The sequence below is a fragment of the Leptonotus elevatus genome, chromosome 4 (genome assembly GCF_054856555.1).
Source record: "Leptonotus elevatus isolate MCC_2025b chromosome 4, RoL_Lele_1.0, whole genome shotgun sequence".
NCBI lineage: Eukaryota > Metazoa > Chordata > Actinopteri > Syngnathiformes > Syngnathidae > Leptonotus > Leptonotus elevatus.
In genome coordinates, this window is record NC_141242.1 from 7,477,871 (window position 1) to 7,498,536 (window position 20,666).

At 40.5% G+C, this 20,666-nt stretch overlaps 2 protein-coding genes across 13 annotated transcripts in view; one reads left to right on the plus strand and one right to left on the minus strand.

The window, feature by feature from the left end:
- The first annotated feature begins 1,925 nt into the window (after positions 1-1,925).
- On the plus strand, positions 1,926-15,731 carry prmt2ip (PRMT2 interacting protein). 5 transcript variants are annotated; one of them, XM_086074207.1, is made up of 4 exons: positions 3,334-3,606; positions 6,334-9,218; positions 11,322-11,356; positions 14,213-14,360. In XM_086074207.1, exons 2-4 carry the CDS (start codon positions 6,410-6,412, stop codon positions 14,216-14,218), a joined length of 2,850 nt encoding a protein of 949 aa, XP_085930333.1. In that variant the 5' UTR covers positions 3,334-3,606; positions 6,334-6,409; the 3' UTR covers positions 14,219-14,360. The 5 variants fall into 5 exon arrangements, with proteins under 5 accessions (XP_085930330.1, XP_085930333.1, XP_085930329.1 ...); XM_086074204.1 differs by lacking the exons at positions 3,334-3,606; positions 11,322-11,356 and adding an exon at positions 1,926-2,109 and having other exon boundaries at positions 14,213-15,731; XM_086074203.1 differs by lacking the exon at positions 11,322-11,356 and having other exon boundaries at positions 14,213-15,731.
- Positions 15,732-16,096: 365 nt separating this feature from the next.
- arih1 (ariadne ubiquitin-conjugating enzyme E2 binding protein homolog 1 (Drosophila)) overlaps positions 16,097-20,666 on the minus strand; it is a 61,444-nt gene continuing 56,874 nt past the window's right edge. For all 8 annotated transcript variants that reach the window (XM_086073449.1, XM_086073453.1, XM_086073448.1 and 5 more), the window contains 4 exons: positions 19,859-19,916; positions 19,501-19,761; positions 17,657-17,769; positions 16,097-17,566 (listed from right to left, as the gene is read on the minus strand). In XM_086073449.1, the coding sequence (XP_085929575.1) occupies positions 17,482-17,566; positions 17,657-17,769; positions 19,501-19,761; positions 19,859-19,916 (517 nt within the window). In that variant the 3' untranslated portion in view covers positions 16,097-17,481. The remainder of the gene's footprint in view (positions 17,567-17,656; positions 17,770-19,500; positions 19,762-19,858; positions 19,917-20,666) is intronic.

Below are 20,666 nucleotides of genomic sequence, written 5' to 3' on the forward strand. Positions count from 1 at the left end.
TGAAGTTTTCTTTTTTTACAATTAATAATTAGTCATTTTCACGTAATGTATTTTTCAATTCACACAAGCATTCAAATATTAGCATTCAGCATTTATATGCAAATTCTCCAGAAAAAAAAATCTAGTTACGATAAGTGATTCAGAAAATGGACGAATAGATGATGAAAAATACTAACTGATTGCAACGTGCAGATACTATTTACACATTAAAAAAACTTCAATATAGACCAACACTGTAAACAAAACACATTTTTTTGGGCAATATTTTAACATGAGTAAAAGTGAAGATAATTTGCAGTTTGAGCAGATTTTTTTGCAAGCGACATGAAGAGGACTTCACTGGACAGAAGACTTTGTGACAGCCTTTCATCTTTTCATTTGCCTTGTCGTCCATGTCAATATTTGTGCACGATCAGGCGCGTGTGTGTGTTGTGTGTTGTGTGTTGTCTGATGCAACTTCAACACACGATGGGCTCATATTCTTGAGGGATTACACAGCATGGTTTCATCAGATTTGTTATCCTGAGAGAGCTTCCTGCTCTGGTGTCGTGCGTGCGTCACACAAGATTCTCGCTACGCACAGTTGAAATAGATGCTCTTGATCACCCGTTGTAATTCATTTTTAAAACTTCTAAAATAGACCAAAGAGCCAAATAAGTGGCATCAATAAGTTAAATAAGACCTATTTTTTTTCACAAGGCTACATTATTTCGGAATTGTTGAATAATATTCACATTGAATTTCCCCAAATATAAGGTGAATAACCCGTGGATACGAGTAGAGGGCGTGCAGTATTTTGGATCATTTTCAATGCAAACTCAAATCAAATAATGTCGCTGCCGTGCCGTTTAATGATTGACTCCCATTGATGGCAAATGAGGGGAATAGTTCAACGTTTTTCAGGTGATTTGACCCTTTTTCTAAGAGATCTTTGTCCTCTGTTATGAAGCCGCAGGGCTCACATGTTGAACAAATGTGTTGGGCCAAATGTTGCACGGCCCCGCCAGCCCCATGATGCCATGTGTTGCTTGGCCTCGGGCTCCGATGCCATGGCAATGGGAAGTGCGGAGTCGCTCCGATGGGAAAAGACCGTCGGTTGGAAGACGCGCCCCCCCTCGACGAGCATCTCTTCACCTGTGAGGCCCGCAGGGACTGATGGGAGCCAGGGACGAGTCTAGACCCAACCGTGGCGGTCCTTGGGGAGGAGCATGAATGAAAATCCAACTCACAGATGACAAGGTGAGTTGGTATGATGCAAGCGCGGCTTTGTGTGAACTCATCCTGAGGGTAAACACGAATGCTAGATTTTATGATCACGGTTTAGTTTTAGTTTATCAAGCATTAAACGAATAAGGGGAAGGACGAGATAAGTTTTAACTTCCTCCTACCCCATTTTAACATATAAACTCTTTTCTTTCGTGCTATTCTTGTTTTCTTTTTTACTTCAATTTATATTTTAAACTTGTAATGTGTTTTATTTATGTTTATATGTTCAATAAAATCAAAAACCAACACTGGAAGCGTCTTGACCACTGGCTGTCATTCATTTTGCGTGTGTAATTTTTTTTTATCAGGGGCAGACAAAACAAGTTTTACTTCTTTCTGTCCCAAAACAAGTTTTACTTCTTTCTGTCCCTTTTCAATTCTTCTACTTTACTTTGAATTTGAATATTGCTTTATATTGCCTTTTTTATTTTACAAATAAATGACATAAATTATTACATTTTTATTATTATTGCGGATGTAGTTTTAGCTGTTTATTAATTTTTTAATTTTTCATTATTTTTTTCCCTTCACACTATGCAATAACAAAAAACAATATGCCTGCCTTCAGACCAAACCATTTAATGAAAGACATCAAACTAATGCTTTGAGATGATACCGTGGCATCATTGCTGTGTCGTTGCCTTATTTTACATGACCCAGTATTTGATCACTCGTCTTGAAATTACTTGTAGACTGTCCTCAACATTTTCCGGCCAATCCATTCCTGAGATTTGATGCCGTAGTAACATCAGCCACCGTTTTTTCCAACACTAGCTCTAAAAATAACAAAACACATTTGTGGGGATCTGAACCCGATAATACATTTGAGAATCAGCATCTCTGGTGAGTATGATGTTTCGTATTTATGTTTTTGCCATGTTATTAGATAGTATTGATTCTGAGCTGCTGTAAGATGTAAGTATATGACACATGGATTCAATATTTAAGATCAGTTTGACTATCCTGAATTAGCATTGTAAATATTGTCTTTTTAACTAGTCACAATTTTTTTTCATTCAAAATATCGAACGTAATTGTGGCAAGTTGAAAAAAAACATAGCTAATTCATTTTTGCCAAGTCAAAACTTATTGCTATCCGAGATGTCATTTACCATTCATGTGTATGTGGTTTCCTATTACAGATCTAGGTATTGTATATGCAACTGAATTATATATCATTTCACTTCCTCGATCTGAAAAGCGATTTAAAAATACTTTCAACTGGAATTATGACTAGGCAAAACATAGTAGATAAGGAGTAGATATTGAAAATTGCAATGCAAATATCTGTAAATGAATTTAGATCATAGTAATGGGAAACTCTATTTACATGAATAGCAAAAGTGGCGTCATTTGCTCTTGGCTTGTTTTCGCAGTGTGTTACCACTAATGGTATGGGGGCGCCCTCTATTGGTATGAGAAAGAATCACTGAATTAAATTTACAAACAGTGCGGAATGTTTTAGTGGCTTAAACTATTTTCAGGACAGTACATTCGTTGTATCAAACTTTGAAGTAAATACATTTGGTTTTGTTTTGTTTTGACAACTGTTGGTTTTCAAACTTTTACATAATTACACATTTCATCTAACTTTGATGTGCAATACGTTTAAATTAAGCATTCGTTAAGTACAGTTAGTATGTGTGTTTTGTTGTCTTGGCAGTAATTGGAGAGCCAAGTCTTTTGGGTATAAAATGTTCCACACATCTGCAATGTCATTTGCGAATAAGAATGATGTAAGTTACGAATATCTGAAATAGTCTTTTAGACAAGGAAACCCGGAATTACATATAAGTGCCACATTTGTGCTGGTCTATTGATTAAATGTACCAAAAGCAGCATTGCCTCCACTGAGTCCCTGGAATTTACATAGCACAACACAATATACCATGACGTTCTTCCTGATGTCTCTGAACTCTTTAACAATTGGGAACAAGATGAAAGCGTTTAAGAGTTTCATCAGTGAAAGTTCCCTTTCATGATCACGTGTTGAAAACCAAAACTCCGCCTATTGATCACAGGCCATCCTTCATGTTCTCCCTCCCTCCTCTTCCTCCCTCCTTTGTCTTCGTCCTCAACTGTGTTTCACTTCTCCCCCCAAAAAACGCGTGGGCATCCGCAGGGCGCGGGAAAAGTCATTTAGGGCAGAACGCACCAAAACAACAACCCCCGGCCGCGTTTTTATTATTATTTTTTAAATCGTTTCCTCCACAGGATATTTCGTGGAGTGTTCCTCCGCTTGAGCCGCTGGCAAACCTTTTACTTTACTTCTCCAATTTTGGACTTGTCACACATGGAGTCTTTTTTTGTCGAAAGTGCCGCGTGACATCTCAAATCGAGGTAAAGAAACTTTGCATTGAAATGTGATTTTGTTGTAGTTTCGCTAAGGATGGCAGTCGGTGGAGGGAAAACAAGCTAATATTAATCAAACGGAATTGCACGTTTAGTCACGTTTGTGGCCATTAAAGTCTGTTCTCGTGAGTATAGTTAACAACCACCTTTTTAAAGTCGTTACATTCAAAGTAATGTACGTGTTTTTTTCCCCATGTAAGCCCGCGTCAATACTCAAAAACACATGATTTCAAGTTGTCTTTCAAGTTACCTCCTCAAGGAAGCGAAAAGAAATGTCTACAAAAGAAGCCACTGGCAAACATCCACCCTGGCTCGTGTTTAATGTGTTAATTCCTCTAAATGTATTCAAGAGGTTTAACTGGTTTCCTCTCGACTCATGTGGAAGTTGTGTCACGTGCCGGCGCACCGCTTCGTGCCGTGACATGCGTATCAAATATTAAAAGTTCTCCGGCACGAGGTAAAAGTTTGTCAGTGTAGAACCGTTTTTGTTTGCTTTATCGCCGGAAACACGCACGCCAGCCGAGATAAGATTGACAACAGGATGGCTTGATAATTCCTGCTGTGCACCTGCGATGTTGCGCACATACTGTAAATTTGGTTGATTGTGTGACTCAGCTTTAGAACTCTTTTAGCATAGAAAGGCACGGCACCAAAATTCTAGCGTTGATAGCATACTAAGTACTTTTCTTACCGATGCAGAACAATTAAATATGGCAAAAACATACAACATCCGTAAAAGCTGATGACAATACTTAGAATTTCATATTGGTGGGTTCACTCATTAAAATGGTATTGGGCAATCTCAATATCATGTATGTGTTTTTGAATAATCATACCTAAGCGACAGTTTGAAAGTTGTGATGACAAACAAATGAGGCTTTGATGTGGCATGCAGGTGAGTCAAGGATAAAAGAGCCTTAAGAACTAACTGTTTAATAGAGCTTAAAAAAAAAAAAAAGATGTTGAACGTCACATACACCACTGGTATGTGGTGACGCAATGTTTTTAATAGTTGGAGATTAATTAGTTGGGTGGAGTTATTAATTAGTTGTATGATGAGCAATGGACAATCTCTATGGTTAGTACAGGTGTTGGCTCTTTAATCTATTGTGGCTCTCTGTGACTTTGGAAAATACATTACATTTAAATTATAAATAAATGTGTTTGCTTTTTCAAATGTAATCATAAATTTGAAGATTAATGCGCTTTTGTAATATTAAATTTAAACAAAAATATGCATGAGGTTCGGGAGCATAATTCACATTATCCAGGTAAAATAAAGATTCTATTTATCTATTATTTTGAAAATAAATTACAATTTTAAAAGAAATGTGTTTTTCATTTTTAACTCCTTCACTGCCATTGACGACTATAGACTTCAAAAATTCATGTGAACTATTTCTATTAGTTTAACATTTTTTTCATTTCATTTTTTATGAAAACCTAGATTTTTTTAAATTGTACATTTATAAGAGATATAAAATTATAATGCAATTAATTACGATTAAAAAATATATATTTTTAAATGAGCCCCGTCAGGCAATTACATTTTTTAATTGTAATATAATCACATGACTTCACTAGTTAACTAACGATTAATCACAAGTTTTATATCTGTTCTAAATTTACAATACATTTTTTTCCTAGTTTTTCATACTCTTGTTAGCAAAAGTGAAGAATTTTTTTTTAACTAACTAATGAATTTTTGGCGTCTATAGCCGTCAATGGCATTGAATGAGTTAATTGAAATGGTATTTTTGAATTTAAGTTGATATCTGACAGCATTTTGGGGGCTTTAATGTCACGACTATGAGGAGTACTCAAACATTCACTAGTATTTTATTTGAATGTGAGCTTCAACCTGGTTTCTTTGTTAACCTTTTTTATACATGCAGATAAAATTTGCGTTATCTTCATTTTAGATGTCAAAAGGGTTTGTGGCTCTCAGTGATTTTTTTCACTCCTGTGGTAGATGGCCAACATGGCTGTTGAGTATTAAAGGTTGCCGACCCCTGACAAATGAAAAACAAATTAGAATATTCATTTGACCTGGGATTTTTGTTCTTGAACATCAGAGGCGCGTTGGTCATCGGGGCTTACATAACATTCATTTTCACACATGATTGTAAGAGGCATAAGCGATGGCTGAATATTTTCCTTTGTCACAGATGCAGGTTGGGCATATATTTTGTTTGTCAGAGTAGTTGTGTGAAAATACTGCTGCATTTTCCTCATTCAGTGCCATTGATGTCTAAAGACGTCAAAAATACTTTTTAGTTGGGCTGGCAGTGAATGAGTTGAGCGGCGCCTTTTGACATTCCTCAAATTGTTACTTATTTCCCATGTTTGATATACATGTGATAAGTCTCATCAAGGCTTGCATGTGACCTTCGGTGCAAAATATTTTTTGAATGATTACGGTGTTTCCCACAGATTTTAAATGTACTTGGGTGGGTGGACTCCTTTTTGTTTTGTTTTGTTTTTTTAAATATATTTTTAATACATTTTCTGGGAAACTTCTTGAGTGGTGGCCAATTTACTTGGGTGGCTTGCCCAAGTTTTAACATGGTGTGGGAAACACGGATTAATTGCATTCTAGACATATGCGTGGTAGTTTAGGGGTTTGGACAGTCTAAATTTCCCAATAGGATAAGTGCAAGAAAGCTAACAACAAATTACATGACATGTGCTTACACTTGTTTTTATAATTTTTAGGTTTGGGGCCACATCATCAAATCCTGACAAGATGAGCAACCAGTGGAAGCAGACCCTTGAGATGTTATGAGCCAAGATGCCTTTATTTGACGAAGCCGTGGCATTTGCTGGACTGTCGAAATCATCAGACATGTCCGGGTTTATTGTAAAGCCGGTGCTCCAGTACGGCGGGGCCCATTATTCCTACAACCCCCGAGGAAAAGATGCAGCAGAGTTTACGACACCTTGGACTAACCCGAGCGCTTCGCTGCTGGACGCAAGAAGTCCGTTACGTCATGCGTCTGGTCCGAAAACTGGCGGCGACAATTCATCTGACAATTCCGTTTTATTAGCAATTCCAAAAGCGGTGTATGGACATAACCCCTGCTGCCATGACCTGACTTGCATGATGGGCCATCGTTACCGCTTGGAGCATGGCCAGATGGCAGCCAATGCGGATTTTGAGCACGACTGGACTCAAGGTGGGGGGGACGCTTACCGCAACCAAAGATCGCCCATCCAGCGAAAAGCGCCAGACAAACGGCGAGCTTTACAGTTGGATCCCGGCGAGGAGCACGTCAAGAGGATGACTGCGGAAAGTTTGAGCAGAGGGAGGCCGACCCAAATGGAGCCAAACTTCAGCGGCTACCACTGCATGCCCCCGCTCTCCATGCTCACGTCTTTAAGCGAGCAAAGCCGACATTTACAGCCTCCCCCCAGAGGCTACGCAGGCCTTCACCCCTCCCATGCAACATATGAGCATATGACCTCAGAGCTTTATCAAGAACGTTCTCCTATGCCCAAATATGGCCATCCAACAAAGCACCCAATGTTTTACTACCCGCAGGCCAATATGGAGGTGGAAAACAGAACACATTGTCGGGATATCGGCGGCGAGCGCAAAGAGGACATTCCCGTTATTCGAAAAAGCGCCGTGCCGACCCCTCGGGAGCATTATGCATTCCCTCAGACGCTTCATGGAGACATTCCGTTGTTTTTGCATAGCACTGAAACACAACCAAGTCACTCCTTCGCGCAGGGCTTCGGCTATCCATGTTACGCACGCCCTGGGTTCCATTTAAGTCAAATCCGAAACGTTGAGAGGCAGCACGTGCCTCCTGGGCTGCCTTCACACAGAATCAGCGTTTCGCCGTCAGATCAACGTTTGGCCATGGCGGCCAGCCTTCAGAAGAGCAACCAGCACATCGGACCGTTGGACCCTTCGCATTCCTTGCTGCGGATGGAACCCATCAGCCCGACGCGACCGGTGGGCCCATCTGTGTTGCCTTCCCACATTCCAATTAGCAGGCTGTATCCTTCGCTCGCCAGTCGACTCGATCACCAGATGGATCGAGCAGTTCTTTCGCCTTCTGGCTTGACCCAAGACAGATTGTTGGACTATTCTTCTTACGCAAGTCAGTTTACGTGCCCCAGACATCCCAAAGAGCTCCCAGTTTCCCCAAGGACGCGGATTCCCCAATCGAAGGCGGATTGCGTCAGATCTGAAACCGTCATCGCAACCGTCAATAAGCACGACAGACTTTCATGCAACTCTATTCTTAAAGACAGTCTGAAGAGACGTTTCCCTTCGCTTATAAAAATCAAGGAAGAAGCACCCGATTTATGTGAACTTGACTGTATTAAAAAGCGACAAAAGTTAGAAAGAGACGGGGTCCTCATACGAAATCAAGAGGAGTCTCCTCATATGCCGGTTATTGACGGTGTTTTTAGCCTGGCACCTGACCGAGGATGCCTCAAATCTCCAGACGTGGAGCCTCACAGCAGGACGCAACAGTCTGACCACTGTAAAGTCAAACCCACAACACCCCTTAAAGAAATCAAATCTGATCCGCTTGGACCGCCCACGTATGTGTGTCCAGAGATATCCCAAGTCCAAATGATGGAACCCACAAAGATCAAAGTCGAAAAGAGAAATCAATCGGACGCGTGCGACGCTCGCGAAAATTCTCCAAGTCAGGCTGCTTGCAGCGCAATCCAGGATCAAATCAAACCGCAGGCCGAAGACGCGACTTTGTCAGACGCCAAGTCCATGCTGGTCACTCAGATACGGGAACCTGACCGACTTGAACGGAAGCCGGCATGGCCGGAGGCGGTCAGCGCGAGTTCGCAGAGCCCCGAACTGCCGGTTAACGCCACGACGCCACAGGAGCGGGTAGCCAGCACGGAGTCGAAACCGGTCGGTCCACTCGAGCCCAAATTGGATGACAAAACCATTCTACCCGTGTGCCTAAAGTTTAGCTTCACCAACAATCTGCGGCGCCCCGATTTGAACCTCTACTGTCCGGCGGCGCAACAAGAAACACCGGCACACGTTCCGGCTGAAATCCCGCCAATGAAAGCAAAAGCATCCGTTCGTAAACATTTCTTAGAGCTGCATCGTACCCTTTGCAAGCAGGTGTCCAAATGTGTGTCCGGCACCTCAGAGCAGCAGCTCCGAACTTGGCGGTCTCAGCTGGAGCTGGCAGAACCCTCGTCAACTAAAGTCCAGAAAGTCTCCTGCTTGTTGGGGAGTAAAGCCAGACACAAGTGGCTCAGCAAGGAGATCAGTTCTGCTCTCCAGGAGGTTCTGGATCGCTTCCGGGAGTACATCGTACACGAGCGCTGCCCTTTCCCGCACGTCATGCGAACGGGGGCGGTGTTCCTCCCCATGCTGGTGGTGAAAGAAATCCTTTTTCCCGCGGTGCCCGGGTCATTTATCGACCAAGTCCTGCAGGAGCACAAAGTGGAGCTGCGGCCCACGACCCTCTCGGAAGAGAAGATCCTCATCCAGCTCCACAAACCCTGCTCGTCGCGCCTCAGGAGGCTGATGTCGCTCAAACACCTGCCCGACGTCTACGCCGACGCGCTCAACCTCTTGTATTACTCCGATGTCTGCAAGCACCTGGGTGAGTGCGCTAAACGTGTTGGGATCGAAACGGGGGCAACAAAGCATATTTGGGAATTTCAAGATGTCAAACTGTGATTGGATTTTGGCTGGATTTTTTTTTTTTTTTAGTGCTGTCAAAATTAAAGCATCAACTGATTAAATAATGACAAAAAAAAAAATCGCATTCATCATGAATTAACGTATATTAATTTTGACCATAGGTTATCCTTTAGCGTGACAGCGGATGGCTACGTTTAAGGGAGCACAGGATAAACATAATTACGTGCAATCAAGTCAAGCATTTAATAAATGTTTGCGTATGACATTTAGAATATTTGTTCATGTCAAAATATTGGGGTAATTTTTTTCCCATTTTAAATGATGCAAGTAATTAACTGATTGGAAAAAGAGGAGGATGAGCGTGTGCAGCGGATCGAAAAATGTTGAAGACGTCCTCATAACATTAAATGTCAAAATAATTCATACATAACCGGTGCTCTTCAAATTTGGTGGGGGGAAAAATATTGATAAAAAAGCCTCTTTTTTTTTGTGATTAATCGTGATTGATCAAAATTCTAAAATGTGATTAAAAAATATAATCATTTGACAGCTCTAATTATTTTATTTTAAGTATTGTGATTCCTTTTGTCCAGATTTCCAGAAAACACAACAAAATTCAATAACTGAATTGGAATCAAGATGTTTCAAATCTGGGAGGGGAGGTTGGCGATTAAATGTTTTTTTTTTTAAGTAAAAAAAAAAACGATACTTTATAAGAATTCACAAACTTAAAAAAAAAAAACAACAACTCATATTGGGTCATTTTATTTTTAACGTCTTGTCAATACAATGCTAATTAGCTGAGGTCATAATAATACATATAGCTCAAACAGTAAAGGTAACATTTACGATCACTATTAACACTTTTGCTCATTACTCATTGATGCAGCCTCTGACCTGAAGAGGTCGCTTAAAGCAATGGTAGTTATTACAAATAGCGGCCAGCAGGTGGTAGAGTATAAGAGATCAGCCAGAGACAATTTGCAGCAAGCTCTTTTCTCCAGTGTTTTCAACAGGTTTGTGAATAATGATGAAATGTAGCCATTGCAGCTAATTGCCGCAAAACAGAAACGGAAACTTTTTTTCCCTGGTGAAAGAGGAGACGCTAATCTTTCTTTTGGTAGGTTCCATGGTTTTATAGCATTAGAACAATATTCTTTGATATTTGCAAAATCTGTCGAAATCCAGTATAACAGCCGGGAGTGAAGGGGGTTGCTTCAGTGAAAAATAGCTGGGAGTGAGTGAATGGGTTAATATTTAGGAACTTCTTGCTAATGCATGCACACATTTTGAATCGGGTCAATTTGGGGAGGAACTCAAACGTGCTAAGTTTCCCCTCATCTGGCGATTAGCATGTAGGTGGTCAAAACATGCCTAATTAAAATTAAACTAACCACCAGAGGGTGCTGGAACTGCACAAATGGAAAATTGGGAGAGTCCTAATTTGTATCTAAAGACAGATCAAATAATTAAAAAAAGAAAGCTGTAAATGCTATTAAAAAAAAAAGTGTAGGTATTTCTGCGAATGAGGGGTGGGGGGGGGGTGGTCTTACTGTAGCAAGAAAATATGGTCAAAATTGGGTACATTAAAATGAAGAAAATGTTTAAATACAGTTGATGGAGGATATGCACATACGATATGGCTCGATGCAGATTTATATGGACCAAAACTGGACCGGCTGTTTGCGAAAGTCAAATTTACAGTCCACCCCTGATGAAATGTTTGAACCCGCAGCGTGAATCCAGCCTGCATAAATCCACTTTGACCAAAAAAGTAATAGCGAAAAAATTGCATCAAAGAGAAAACTCGTTCTGTGACGGTGGTTAAAAAACAAAGTGCCGGACTACTGTTGGTAGTCTTGCAAGCACACTTTTTGAACCCGCTGCGGTCTTTCCAGACTCCTCTTGCAGAAAAAAGTTCTGTCAAATTGCCAGACACGCTAATGACTTTCATTTGGTTCCACTTACTCGAACGCTGGTTTGTTATCTAAGCACTGACACATTTCTGCTCCTCTGGCAGAAGCCATTCATATTCCCAATAAAATGCATTTATTTTTTACAGACTCAGCGTCACCCGATGTCCAAAAGGCTACCCAGGTATATGAACTTAATTTTGATGTTGTCAGTTAACACCCACTACACTTTCCTTCTTTTTTTGTTTTTGTTTTTGTCGCGAGCAGAACTGGGAAACTAATTTCCGAGTTGAGGAAGTTGTATGATTGCGCTGCACTTTTTCAAGGTGGGCCAAAGGGGCCCCCGGGGGCCAAAGATGAGCATTTGCGCAATGTCTTGTTTGGTGAGTGCGGTTGCTGGCTCAACAAAGTGTGTCTTTAAAAGCTCCATTTTGAAACGAGCCTAATATGCCGCAACTCTTCACTGTATCTCACTTTCGATCGAACTGGATGTTATGATGCTGTTTTCTCGCAGTTTGTTGCACTTGAGTGATCCATAGCTTCTTTTATTTTTATTTAATTGTCTGATTTTTTTAAAACACTTATCTGATTTTTCTGTTGTAAAGTTAAACAAAACAGTCAAATGTTCTGCATGTAATTCATGTCATTGTTAGCATTGAGACCATTTAAAAATATACCATTTTATTTATTTTGTAACTCTTCCAATACCAGCCATTTAAAAAATAAAATAAAAAAAAAGTGAACTTTTCTGACACTTTAGAGCATTCTGACTAAAAAGTAACAAATAAAAGATTATGTGAAATTATTATTATTTTTTAACGTTATTGCGTTTTTTTTTCTGAATCAGTATTACATGGGTTGGTCTCATTCAAATCACCGAATCCAAATTTTGGGCCGCCAAACGAATGCCATAAAACCAGCTTTTTGTGAAAGGATATTTTGTGACACTGCAAACATGAAATGAACAATTTTCTTCCACAAAATAACCAACAAAAAAAAAAAAATCCATCTAATGGCAAAATAATATAATCAATGTAACAATTGTACCCGTGTTTATGCGTATTTACGTACATTGTCATCCCTTCTACTCTCCGTCATATTTTCTCTTCTGTGACTTTGAAGGAGATTTAACCCGATAAACTTGATCGATCACAACGGTCGAATTTCCAAAAGAGACCCAATTCTGCCATCTGCTGGTTGTAGATGTAAATGGAGGTATAGTGGAGAAAAATAGTACATTAACTGCCATTGACTGCTATACACGTCAAAAATTCATTTTAACTATTGCTATTAGTTTCAACCCCCCCCCCCCCACACACTATTGTTAACAAGAGTATGAAAACCTAGAAAAAATATATTGTTAATTTTGAACAGATATAAAATTTGTGATTAATCGTGAATTAACTATTGAAGTCATGCGATTAATTACAATAAAAAATTAATAATTGACACCCCTAATTAAAATTTTTTTTTATTTATTTTAATTAGGGGCAATTAATTAATTGGTTTTCTAGGTTTTCATACTAGTTAACAAAAGTGGAAAAAATGTGAAACTAATAGAAATAGTAAAAATGAATTTTTGACGTTTATAGCCGTCAATGGCAGTGAATGAGTTAATTAACATGACAAGGTTGAACAATGGAGGGAAAAAAAATGCAAGTTTGTACTTTTAGTGTGAGATGACTCCTTCCCCGACTGAGCCAGATAGCTTTTGTAGTACCAATATTGACCTATGAGAGGCAGCATGGCGCCAGTGTATTCACAACGCGTAAAATGCACAAAAGCGTTGGTGAGAAAAAAACATTGCGGCTTCCTTTTTCACTATCGCGCCGTTTTAGGTCACAATCATGATGGGAGTCGGTGGCTGACGACTTATTTGAATATGGCTTTGGCTGACTTTGATCATGTGTGATCTCTGCTTTAATTTGTCAGCATTGTATAGATTTTGATGTCTCCTCTTCTCTATAGCATGCTAACATCCAGCTCAACTGTCTTTTAAGCAACCATTTCCAGTTCATTAACTGAAGCAAAGCTTTGAAACCTTCTATCCTCCCTAGCTGATTTTAGGTGAGAGGTGTCGTCCACCCTGGCAAGAGTGAAATACAATATGTAGCGTGCAAAAGTACCACCAGGACTCAACAACCCCCCCAAAAAAAATTAACACCAGTTGCTCAACACCATCATTATTTTGCAAGAAAAGGTGAAGTGTTGAGATTTATTTGATTTGCTTGACTCATTCACTGCCATCGACGGCTATCAAAAATTCATTTGAACTATTTCTATTAGTTTAACATTTTCCCCACTTTTGTTAAGAGTATGAATACCAAGATTTTTTAATATATATGTGATTAATCGTGAGTTAACTAGTGAAGTCATGCGATTAATTACGATTAAAAAATGTAAACGCCCGACGCCCCTAATTTTTAATAATCTTTTCTTAAAAACAAAGCAAAAAATTTTTTATTAAAAAAAAAATAATCAAAGAAAATAAAAATTAGGGGCGTCAGGTGATAAAAATGTTTTAATCGTAATTAATCGCATGACTTCACTAGTTAACTCACGATTAATCACAAATGTTATATCTGTTCTAAATGTACCCCCCAAAAAAATCTAGGCTTTCATACTCTTGTAAAAAAAAAAAAAGTTAAACTAATAGAAATAGTTAAAATTAATTTTTCACGTCTATTGCTGCCAATGGCAGTGAATGAGTTATTTATGTCTTCTGCGGTTTTTGACATATCAGCTGTTCTATTTTATGTGGGAGAAAAATCAAAGTGAAACCTCTAAACGCTGAAAATCACTTTTAACCAGATGAAATTGTCTTTTGTTTTGCTTCTACTAAATCAGAGTCTAAATCTGGATGACCTCCATTTAGTTATAATACGCTACATTGTACTTCACTCTTCAATCACTTTGGCTTGATCACGGGTCTTGTGGAGGATCGCTTAACCCTAACACTAACTCCCTCCCCCCTATGACTAACCTTTTTATTTCCCTTGACAAATTCCACGCTTTGACCTTTTACGTCGTTGCATTTCAGGAGTAGACGCGGAGACTCGGGAAGGCCCGGACGTCAGCAGCAGCTCCTCGCCAGAAGCCAAATTTCACCAGCGGAGCGCCACAAAGTCAAAAAGCAGAGTGAAGAGCAGCTCCAGGCGCACGTTTCTGAACGACAGCTGGTCTGATGATGAGGACGTCGACTCGCCAAAGCGCGCTGAAAAAGAATCGCACAAGAAAACCAGCACTGAAGACGATTCCTGGACTCAGCCTTTAACCTCGGAAGACTTCCCCGGCAGCGACGACGAAGCAGCCGCGTTCCGGCCGGCCAACAGTTCGAGAATGATGATCAAGCTCAAAGAGGCCGAGCGCAGTCGCGTGACCTTCAAGTGGCAGCGTACGGGAAACTCGGGTCGCACTCTCCGTCCCCTCAACGGCTACCGGAAGCAAAAGACCACATCGCGTTTGAAAATCAAGTACTGCCCCTACCCGTCGGCCTGCCACAGCGCCATGCGCAGGCGGCGCTGGGTACTGCGCTCGGCCGTGCGGCGCACCCGCGGGGCCTCGAGGCTCGTTTACCCGGACCTGGTGGGCAAGAGGATACGACACCTGTACGAGGAGGACGACAAGTCGGAGGTGTGGTACCGGGGGCAGGTGGTGCGGGTCCACGAGGCGCACAGCGACCCGCTGAAGACCATCTTTGAGGTGTGCTATGACAGCGAGCCCGATTGGAAGTACTACCTGGAGCTGCTCATTGACTACAAGAAAGGCTGGCTCACAATTGAGGACACATAATGGCACTGCGGGAATGAGGTTCTAAATGCAATATCAGTGGCATCAGGCCCAAACCTGGCAAATTCTTAGTCAATTTGTTTTCATAAATTGGTACTAGTGGTCAGTTCCCTTGGGCAGGAGCATGGAGTCAGGGTAGACAAGTGAGGAAGTGCTGCCCCCTGCTGTCTCTGCATGTGAAGAGTGAAAAAAAGATTGGAATAATATCGTGCTTTATTATGATTGTAGTTGAATGCGTATTTCCTGTTGTAGTTCGGCAATAAATGTACTGACGTCCAATTTGGAGCCAATCACAAGGTGTTTTGCCATATCACTTATGACAAAACAACTTGGCGGCTGGTATTTAGTAAATCAGGACCCAGACGTGTTTATTTTCATTGTAATAAATTCATCAATTTTAGGGTTGTGCTTTGCAGTGCCTTAACTATTCATAAACTGAGCAGGACATTTGTTCCTAATAGCATCTTTTCGTATTGGATCGAGATTGCGTGTACCTAATGGAGTGTCTGATGTGTATGAACCAATTGTCATGAAAGCAATCTGACTGGTCAGAATCAGAATTACTGACCACTGTTGAGATTGCCAAACAGCCTACTTGTACTGTAAAATCGCATTTGTTGGTTACTGAAGAGAGTTTGGAATGTCGTGTGGTGCCTACAGCACGTGTCAATGACAGGTTTGCCCTATTTTCCAAGGGATGTTTTGTATTTTATACAGTCTTTGAGATATACCAGTTTTTGTCTTTAATAAAGGTTTGTACTGGTTACTTACTTGGACTACTTTGAGTCTTGCACACATTTAAGTAAAGGGTCTTTTTTTTTTAACCTATTAGGCGGGTGTTGAAAGATACGAGTTTGTTTGCAACAGTTCAATAAAGCTTTTATTTTATTATTTTTAAAGGTACGCAAACTCGTGCGTGGCGTCGCGTAAACAAGCCTTGTAGACTGCCGCCATCTTGTGGTCGGTCTTCATATTGCTCTTGGTCGTAGCCTAAGACGTAGTCATTTCACTTTTTTAAGACCAAGGTTTGTTACGGCTAACGTTTTAAATCACAAATAGTTTGCACTGCATTTTGGTGAACTTGTCAAACTATATGAAACCCATTTCACTAATGACTGACACAAACGCCTGAAAATGACATTTTCTCATGACATTTATTCAAATAAACAATACAGTTTATAATTTGCTAGGATAAAATAAGTCTGAACACATAAGAAGCATTTTGGGACAACTGCCCCCCCTCCCATAGTACTAGAAATGGGCTTTTTTCTCTTTTTTTTTGGAACGAGGGTTGTTGACACTTTTGTTCTGTCAATCCCGTGACTTTGATCAGTGCCCGAACATGCGGAGAAGGCCGCAGTGTTCCACACAAACACGAAGGGAGCATTTACAAGCGGAGCCGTCCACAACTTGCAGCACTGGGGCACCGACATTTCAACGTTAAACCGCCAAACATCAAAAACGAAAACAAAAGCGTGACGAAGAACGACCTTATCCTACCATCGTGACATCTATCCATTTCAAACGATGTTCAATCCCCCCTCCCCCCCCTGCGAGGAGTCACATCTTTCAGCTATTACCATTCGTAGTGAGAATGAGCCCGCTCGCCCCCCCCCGGCCTGTTAGCAGCACTGCCACTACATTCCGTGCCCAAGGTGCGAGCGGAGCTCGAAGGTGGGCGACCTCAAGCCGCGTTGGGGAAACAGCAACAAAACAAGAGTGAATGTCACTCAGTCTTGAGAAACAATGAGCTCTGAAAAACAAAAGTGATGTCGGGCAGCAGGTTGGAAGCAGGGACATTGAGCAGACGCGTGTTGGACACCTTTTAAAACCTTGTAGTGTCCATTCAGAGCTCCCGGTGAAGTCACCTGTATGCTGCTCCTTATTGCCAAACACCTTACGATGTTTGTAAAGAATAAATAGGTCAAAACGATGCAAACGCTTGCCGTGCCACACTTGCCCCTTTAACTTCCATGCATATGGACTATTTACAAAAACAAACACAGACTTGCTAGTTTTTTTCCTTATGTTTTTGTTAATTTTTTTTTTTTTTTATGAAACGTCTTTGCCCCTTTACAATCAGCCCAGCAAACAAAAGGACCTCGCCACGAACGGCAAACATGGCCAGGACAATTAAAGCTGTGTTTAAAACATATTCACACTAATGGGAAAACAAGACAAAACAAAAATCTGAAAAGATTCACAAGCCCAAAAAAAACAAAACAAAAAAAAAAAGTAAAAGGAAGCTGAGGGGGGGGTGTTACAATATAAACCAAAAGAGGATGTACGTTTTTAAGATGGACTTTCTGCTGCTAACAATACTGTAGTACACTTTCTTTTTTTTATTACTCTACCTCTTTATTTAAATATAATTTACTTCAATATTGTTAAAGAAAAGGATGCAAAAGTGGTAGGTTTGCCAACAGAGAGGCAGCAGAAGGCCCGTACTGCCCTGATCAATTGCATCAGCGCTCGTATTTTGTCAAGATACTCCAGAGTCCAAAGCATTGAGACGTGTCCTCAATCCTCAATGTACTCCCACAAGTCCTTCTCGTAGCCTTCGTGCACGTGCTGCAGCAGAACCCGTCGCCGGCTCTCGCAGTATCTGCACGCACGCAAGCACACGCGACAACGCCGCCCGTCACACGCCGATCCGAGCTCACGTGATGTCATCCCCCCCGCTCCCAACACTCACCTGTACTTGTCTTGTACTTTCTGCTTGATGTCCTGCAAGGAATCCTGGGAGATGTCTCGTTCGAGGTAACCGGACAGCACTTCAGTGGCGTTTTCCAAGTCGGCCTGGTTGTTCTGGAAAAAAGGCCAGCGAGACGCGTTATAGACGAATGTCGCAAAAGCATGCATGTGAGGTGCCAGCATTCATTTTTGTGACTCGCCGTCTTCATGTTCTATACGGTAGTACCTGTAACTTTAAATGTTCTTTAACTCGTTCACTGCCATTGACGGCTATAAACGTCAACATTTTATTTGAACTATTTTTACTAGTTTAACTCTTTTTTCCAATTTAGTTAAGAGTATGAAAACATAGAATGGTTTTATTGTACATTTAGAACAGATATGAAATTTGTGATTAATCGCACGTTAACTAGTGAAGTCAATGATTAATTAATTAATTATGTTATGCGATTAATTATGATAAAAAACTTTAATCGCCTAACGCCCCGAATTTTTTATATATATATTTTTTTCATTCACTGCAATTGACTGCTATAAACGTAAAAAAACAAATTTTATAACTATTTTTTATTAGTTTAACATATTTCCCACTTTTGTAACAAGAGTATGAAAACCTAGAATTTTTTCATTGTACATTTAGAACAGATGTAAAATTTGCCATTTTGCCACTTGCTGTCGACTGAAGATGACATCATCAAGTTACTCAGATCAGGCAACAACCAATCACGGCTCACCTGTTCTGAAGCTGAGCTGTGATTGGTTGTTACATGATTAAAAAACTGCTGGATTTTGCTGCATAACTTATATTCTACTAATGCAATATTAACCAAGATACCATATTTAGACTAGTGAGGCAGCATAGAATTTATTGTCAAGAATGTCGATAGTCCTGAATAAGAATTGACTTTTTTTTTTTTTAATCATTCATAGTAATGGCTTGTGTAGCAGTCAGACTTTGATAGGTTGCTTTGTTTTTTTTTTACTCCAGTTTCACTTGATATAAATTGTAATATACATTTTATACCAATAAGGAGTACAAGGTGGTAACATCTTGACTATGATGGGTGACTACCGATACCAGGTATCGGTGCCAATGCCAGTCTTGGGTTATTTTATGATCAGGGACAAGAAATTTGAAATTATATGAATACAAATTAACTTCATGCAATTTTAATGGAAAAATAATTTATCGAGATTTATAGGGATTTATAAGTCTTTCTTTAAAATCATCTATTCATTTATGGGTGGGGAAATTTATTTACGCGTGGTATCAGTGGCGGTGACTACTCGGGGGGAAAAAAGTGGTATTGAACATCCAAAATCCTGACCATGCACCATGATGTGCATTTATTCTGTAAATTCAACTGACTCGTTTTCATTTTTTTTTACAGGCAACATGTAATAATTCCACGTTTCAATAATAAGAATATGACTATTATCATGTTAAAGCATTCATTCATTATCAGTCACTTGGGCCGGAGGTGGTGAGCAAATAAGGTGGCCGCCTCTGAATTTTGTATACAGGAAAAACCCTGCCTTCACCCAGTTGTAATAAGATTAAATAAACGCCATTGGCAGCCATTTTCAGAAATTATTTTCCCCTCGTCTCAAGCCTGATATTTCAACTGCGTTCACTAGCTCGGATGAACGACTCCTCTCGTGGGACAACCACTGACTGCAAAAAAGAAAAAGAAAAAGAAAAAGAAAAGAAAAGAAAAGGCGAGCCAGTGGGAGTGAGCCCGAGCGTGAAAATGAGATCAGGCCCGACACGAGCGAGAGAACATGGAGGCTAAGAGAGTTCCCTCTCGGAGGACGTTTGCGATATCACGTGACCTTGCATCTTACCTCAAAAATAATCGACTGGTTGTTCTTCTTGAGGTAGAAGGCGAAGACGTAAGTGAACATGAGCGTGGAGCGGCACTGGCACAGCACGTCCACGGCCTTCTTCAGGAACTGCACCTCGATCCAGGACATGTTGTGTTGCTGCATCTCCTCCATCTTCTGCTTGACCTGAGCGTACAACTTGTGCTCGAAGCGCAGGCTCTGCATGTGGTTCATGTAGCGGTTGCAGTAGAACAGGTACCTCTGCAAGGCGGCCCGCGAGCGCTGCGCGCGGCACAGGGGGGGTCACACGGCGGGCGTTAACGCCGGCAGATTCAAAACACAAAGGGCGGATTGCGCTTTCGCTTTGCGGGCAACTCACCTCTTGAGCGTCTCTGGCGGCCTTGGCGTCATCTTCGTTGTAGCGATTGCAATTGTACCTAAAATACAGAACATGTGCGCTGTGAAGTACTATTGCAGTTTAGATGGGACTCATGGAATAACAGTGCACGGGTAATAGGAACACATTGCCCAAAACTTTTGGGGTTGCTAGGATTGTTTCATATTTATGGCCATGAAGTTATTCATATTTTTTTTTATTATGACTAATTAAGCTACTGCATCAGTGTTGTTTGCTTAGTGGTAGACTTAAAGCGCAGTAATATGTTCAATGCAGCCCCACTACTCTAAATACGGTATTCTGGTTAATATTGCGTTTGTGGAATATAAGTAGCAAAATCCAGTTTTTATACCAGAAGGCGGCCATTTTGCCACTTGCTGTCGAGTGAAAATGACATCACAGTTGCTCAGGTCTCAGGTAACAACCAATCACAGCTCAGCTTCAGAAAACAGGTGAGCTGTGATTGGTCGTTGCACGAGCCCTGAGCAACTGTGATGTCATCTTCAGCCGAAAGCAAGTGGAAAAATGGCTGCCCCCCTGAGATGGATAAATATGGCTGGATTTTGCAGCATAACTCATATTCCACAAATGTAATATTAACTTATTCACCGACATAAATTCATTAAAAAATATATATATATTAAAATTTAGGGGCATGAGGCGATTAAATGTTTTTAATTGCAATTACATGACTTCACTAGTTAACTCACAATTAATCACAAATTCTATATGTTCTAAATGTACAATTAAAAATGTCTAGGTTTTCATATATGGGAAAATTTTTTTAACT

Excerpts from the sequence above, each read along its gene's own strand:
- prmt2ip (XM_086074204.1), top strand. The coding sequence starts at position 6,410 with ATGCCTTTATTTGACGAAGCCGTGGCATTTGCTGGACTGTCGAAATCA. Across the intron at positions 9,219-14,212 it reads CGATGTCTGCAAGCACCTGG|GAGTAGACGCGGAGACTCGG; the intron begins GTGAGTGCGCTA and ends GTTGCATTTCAG.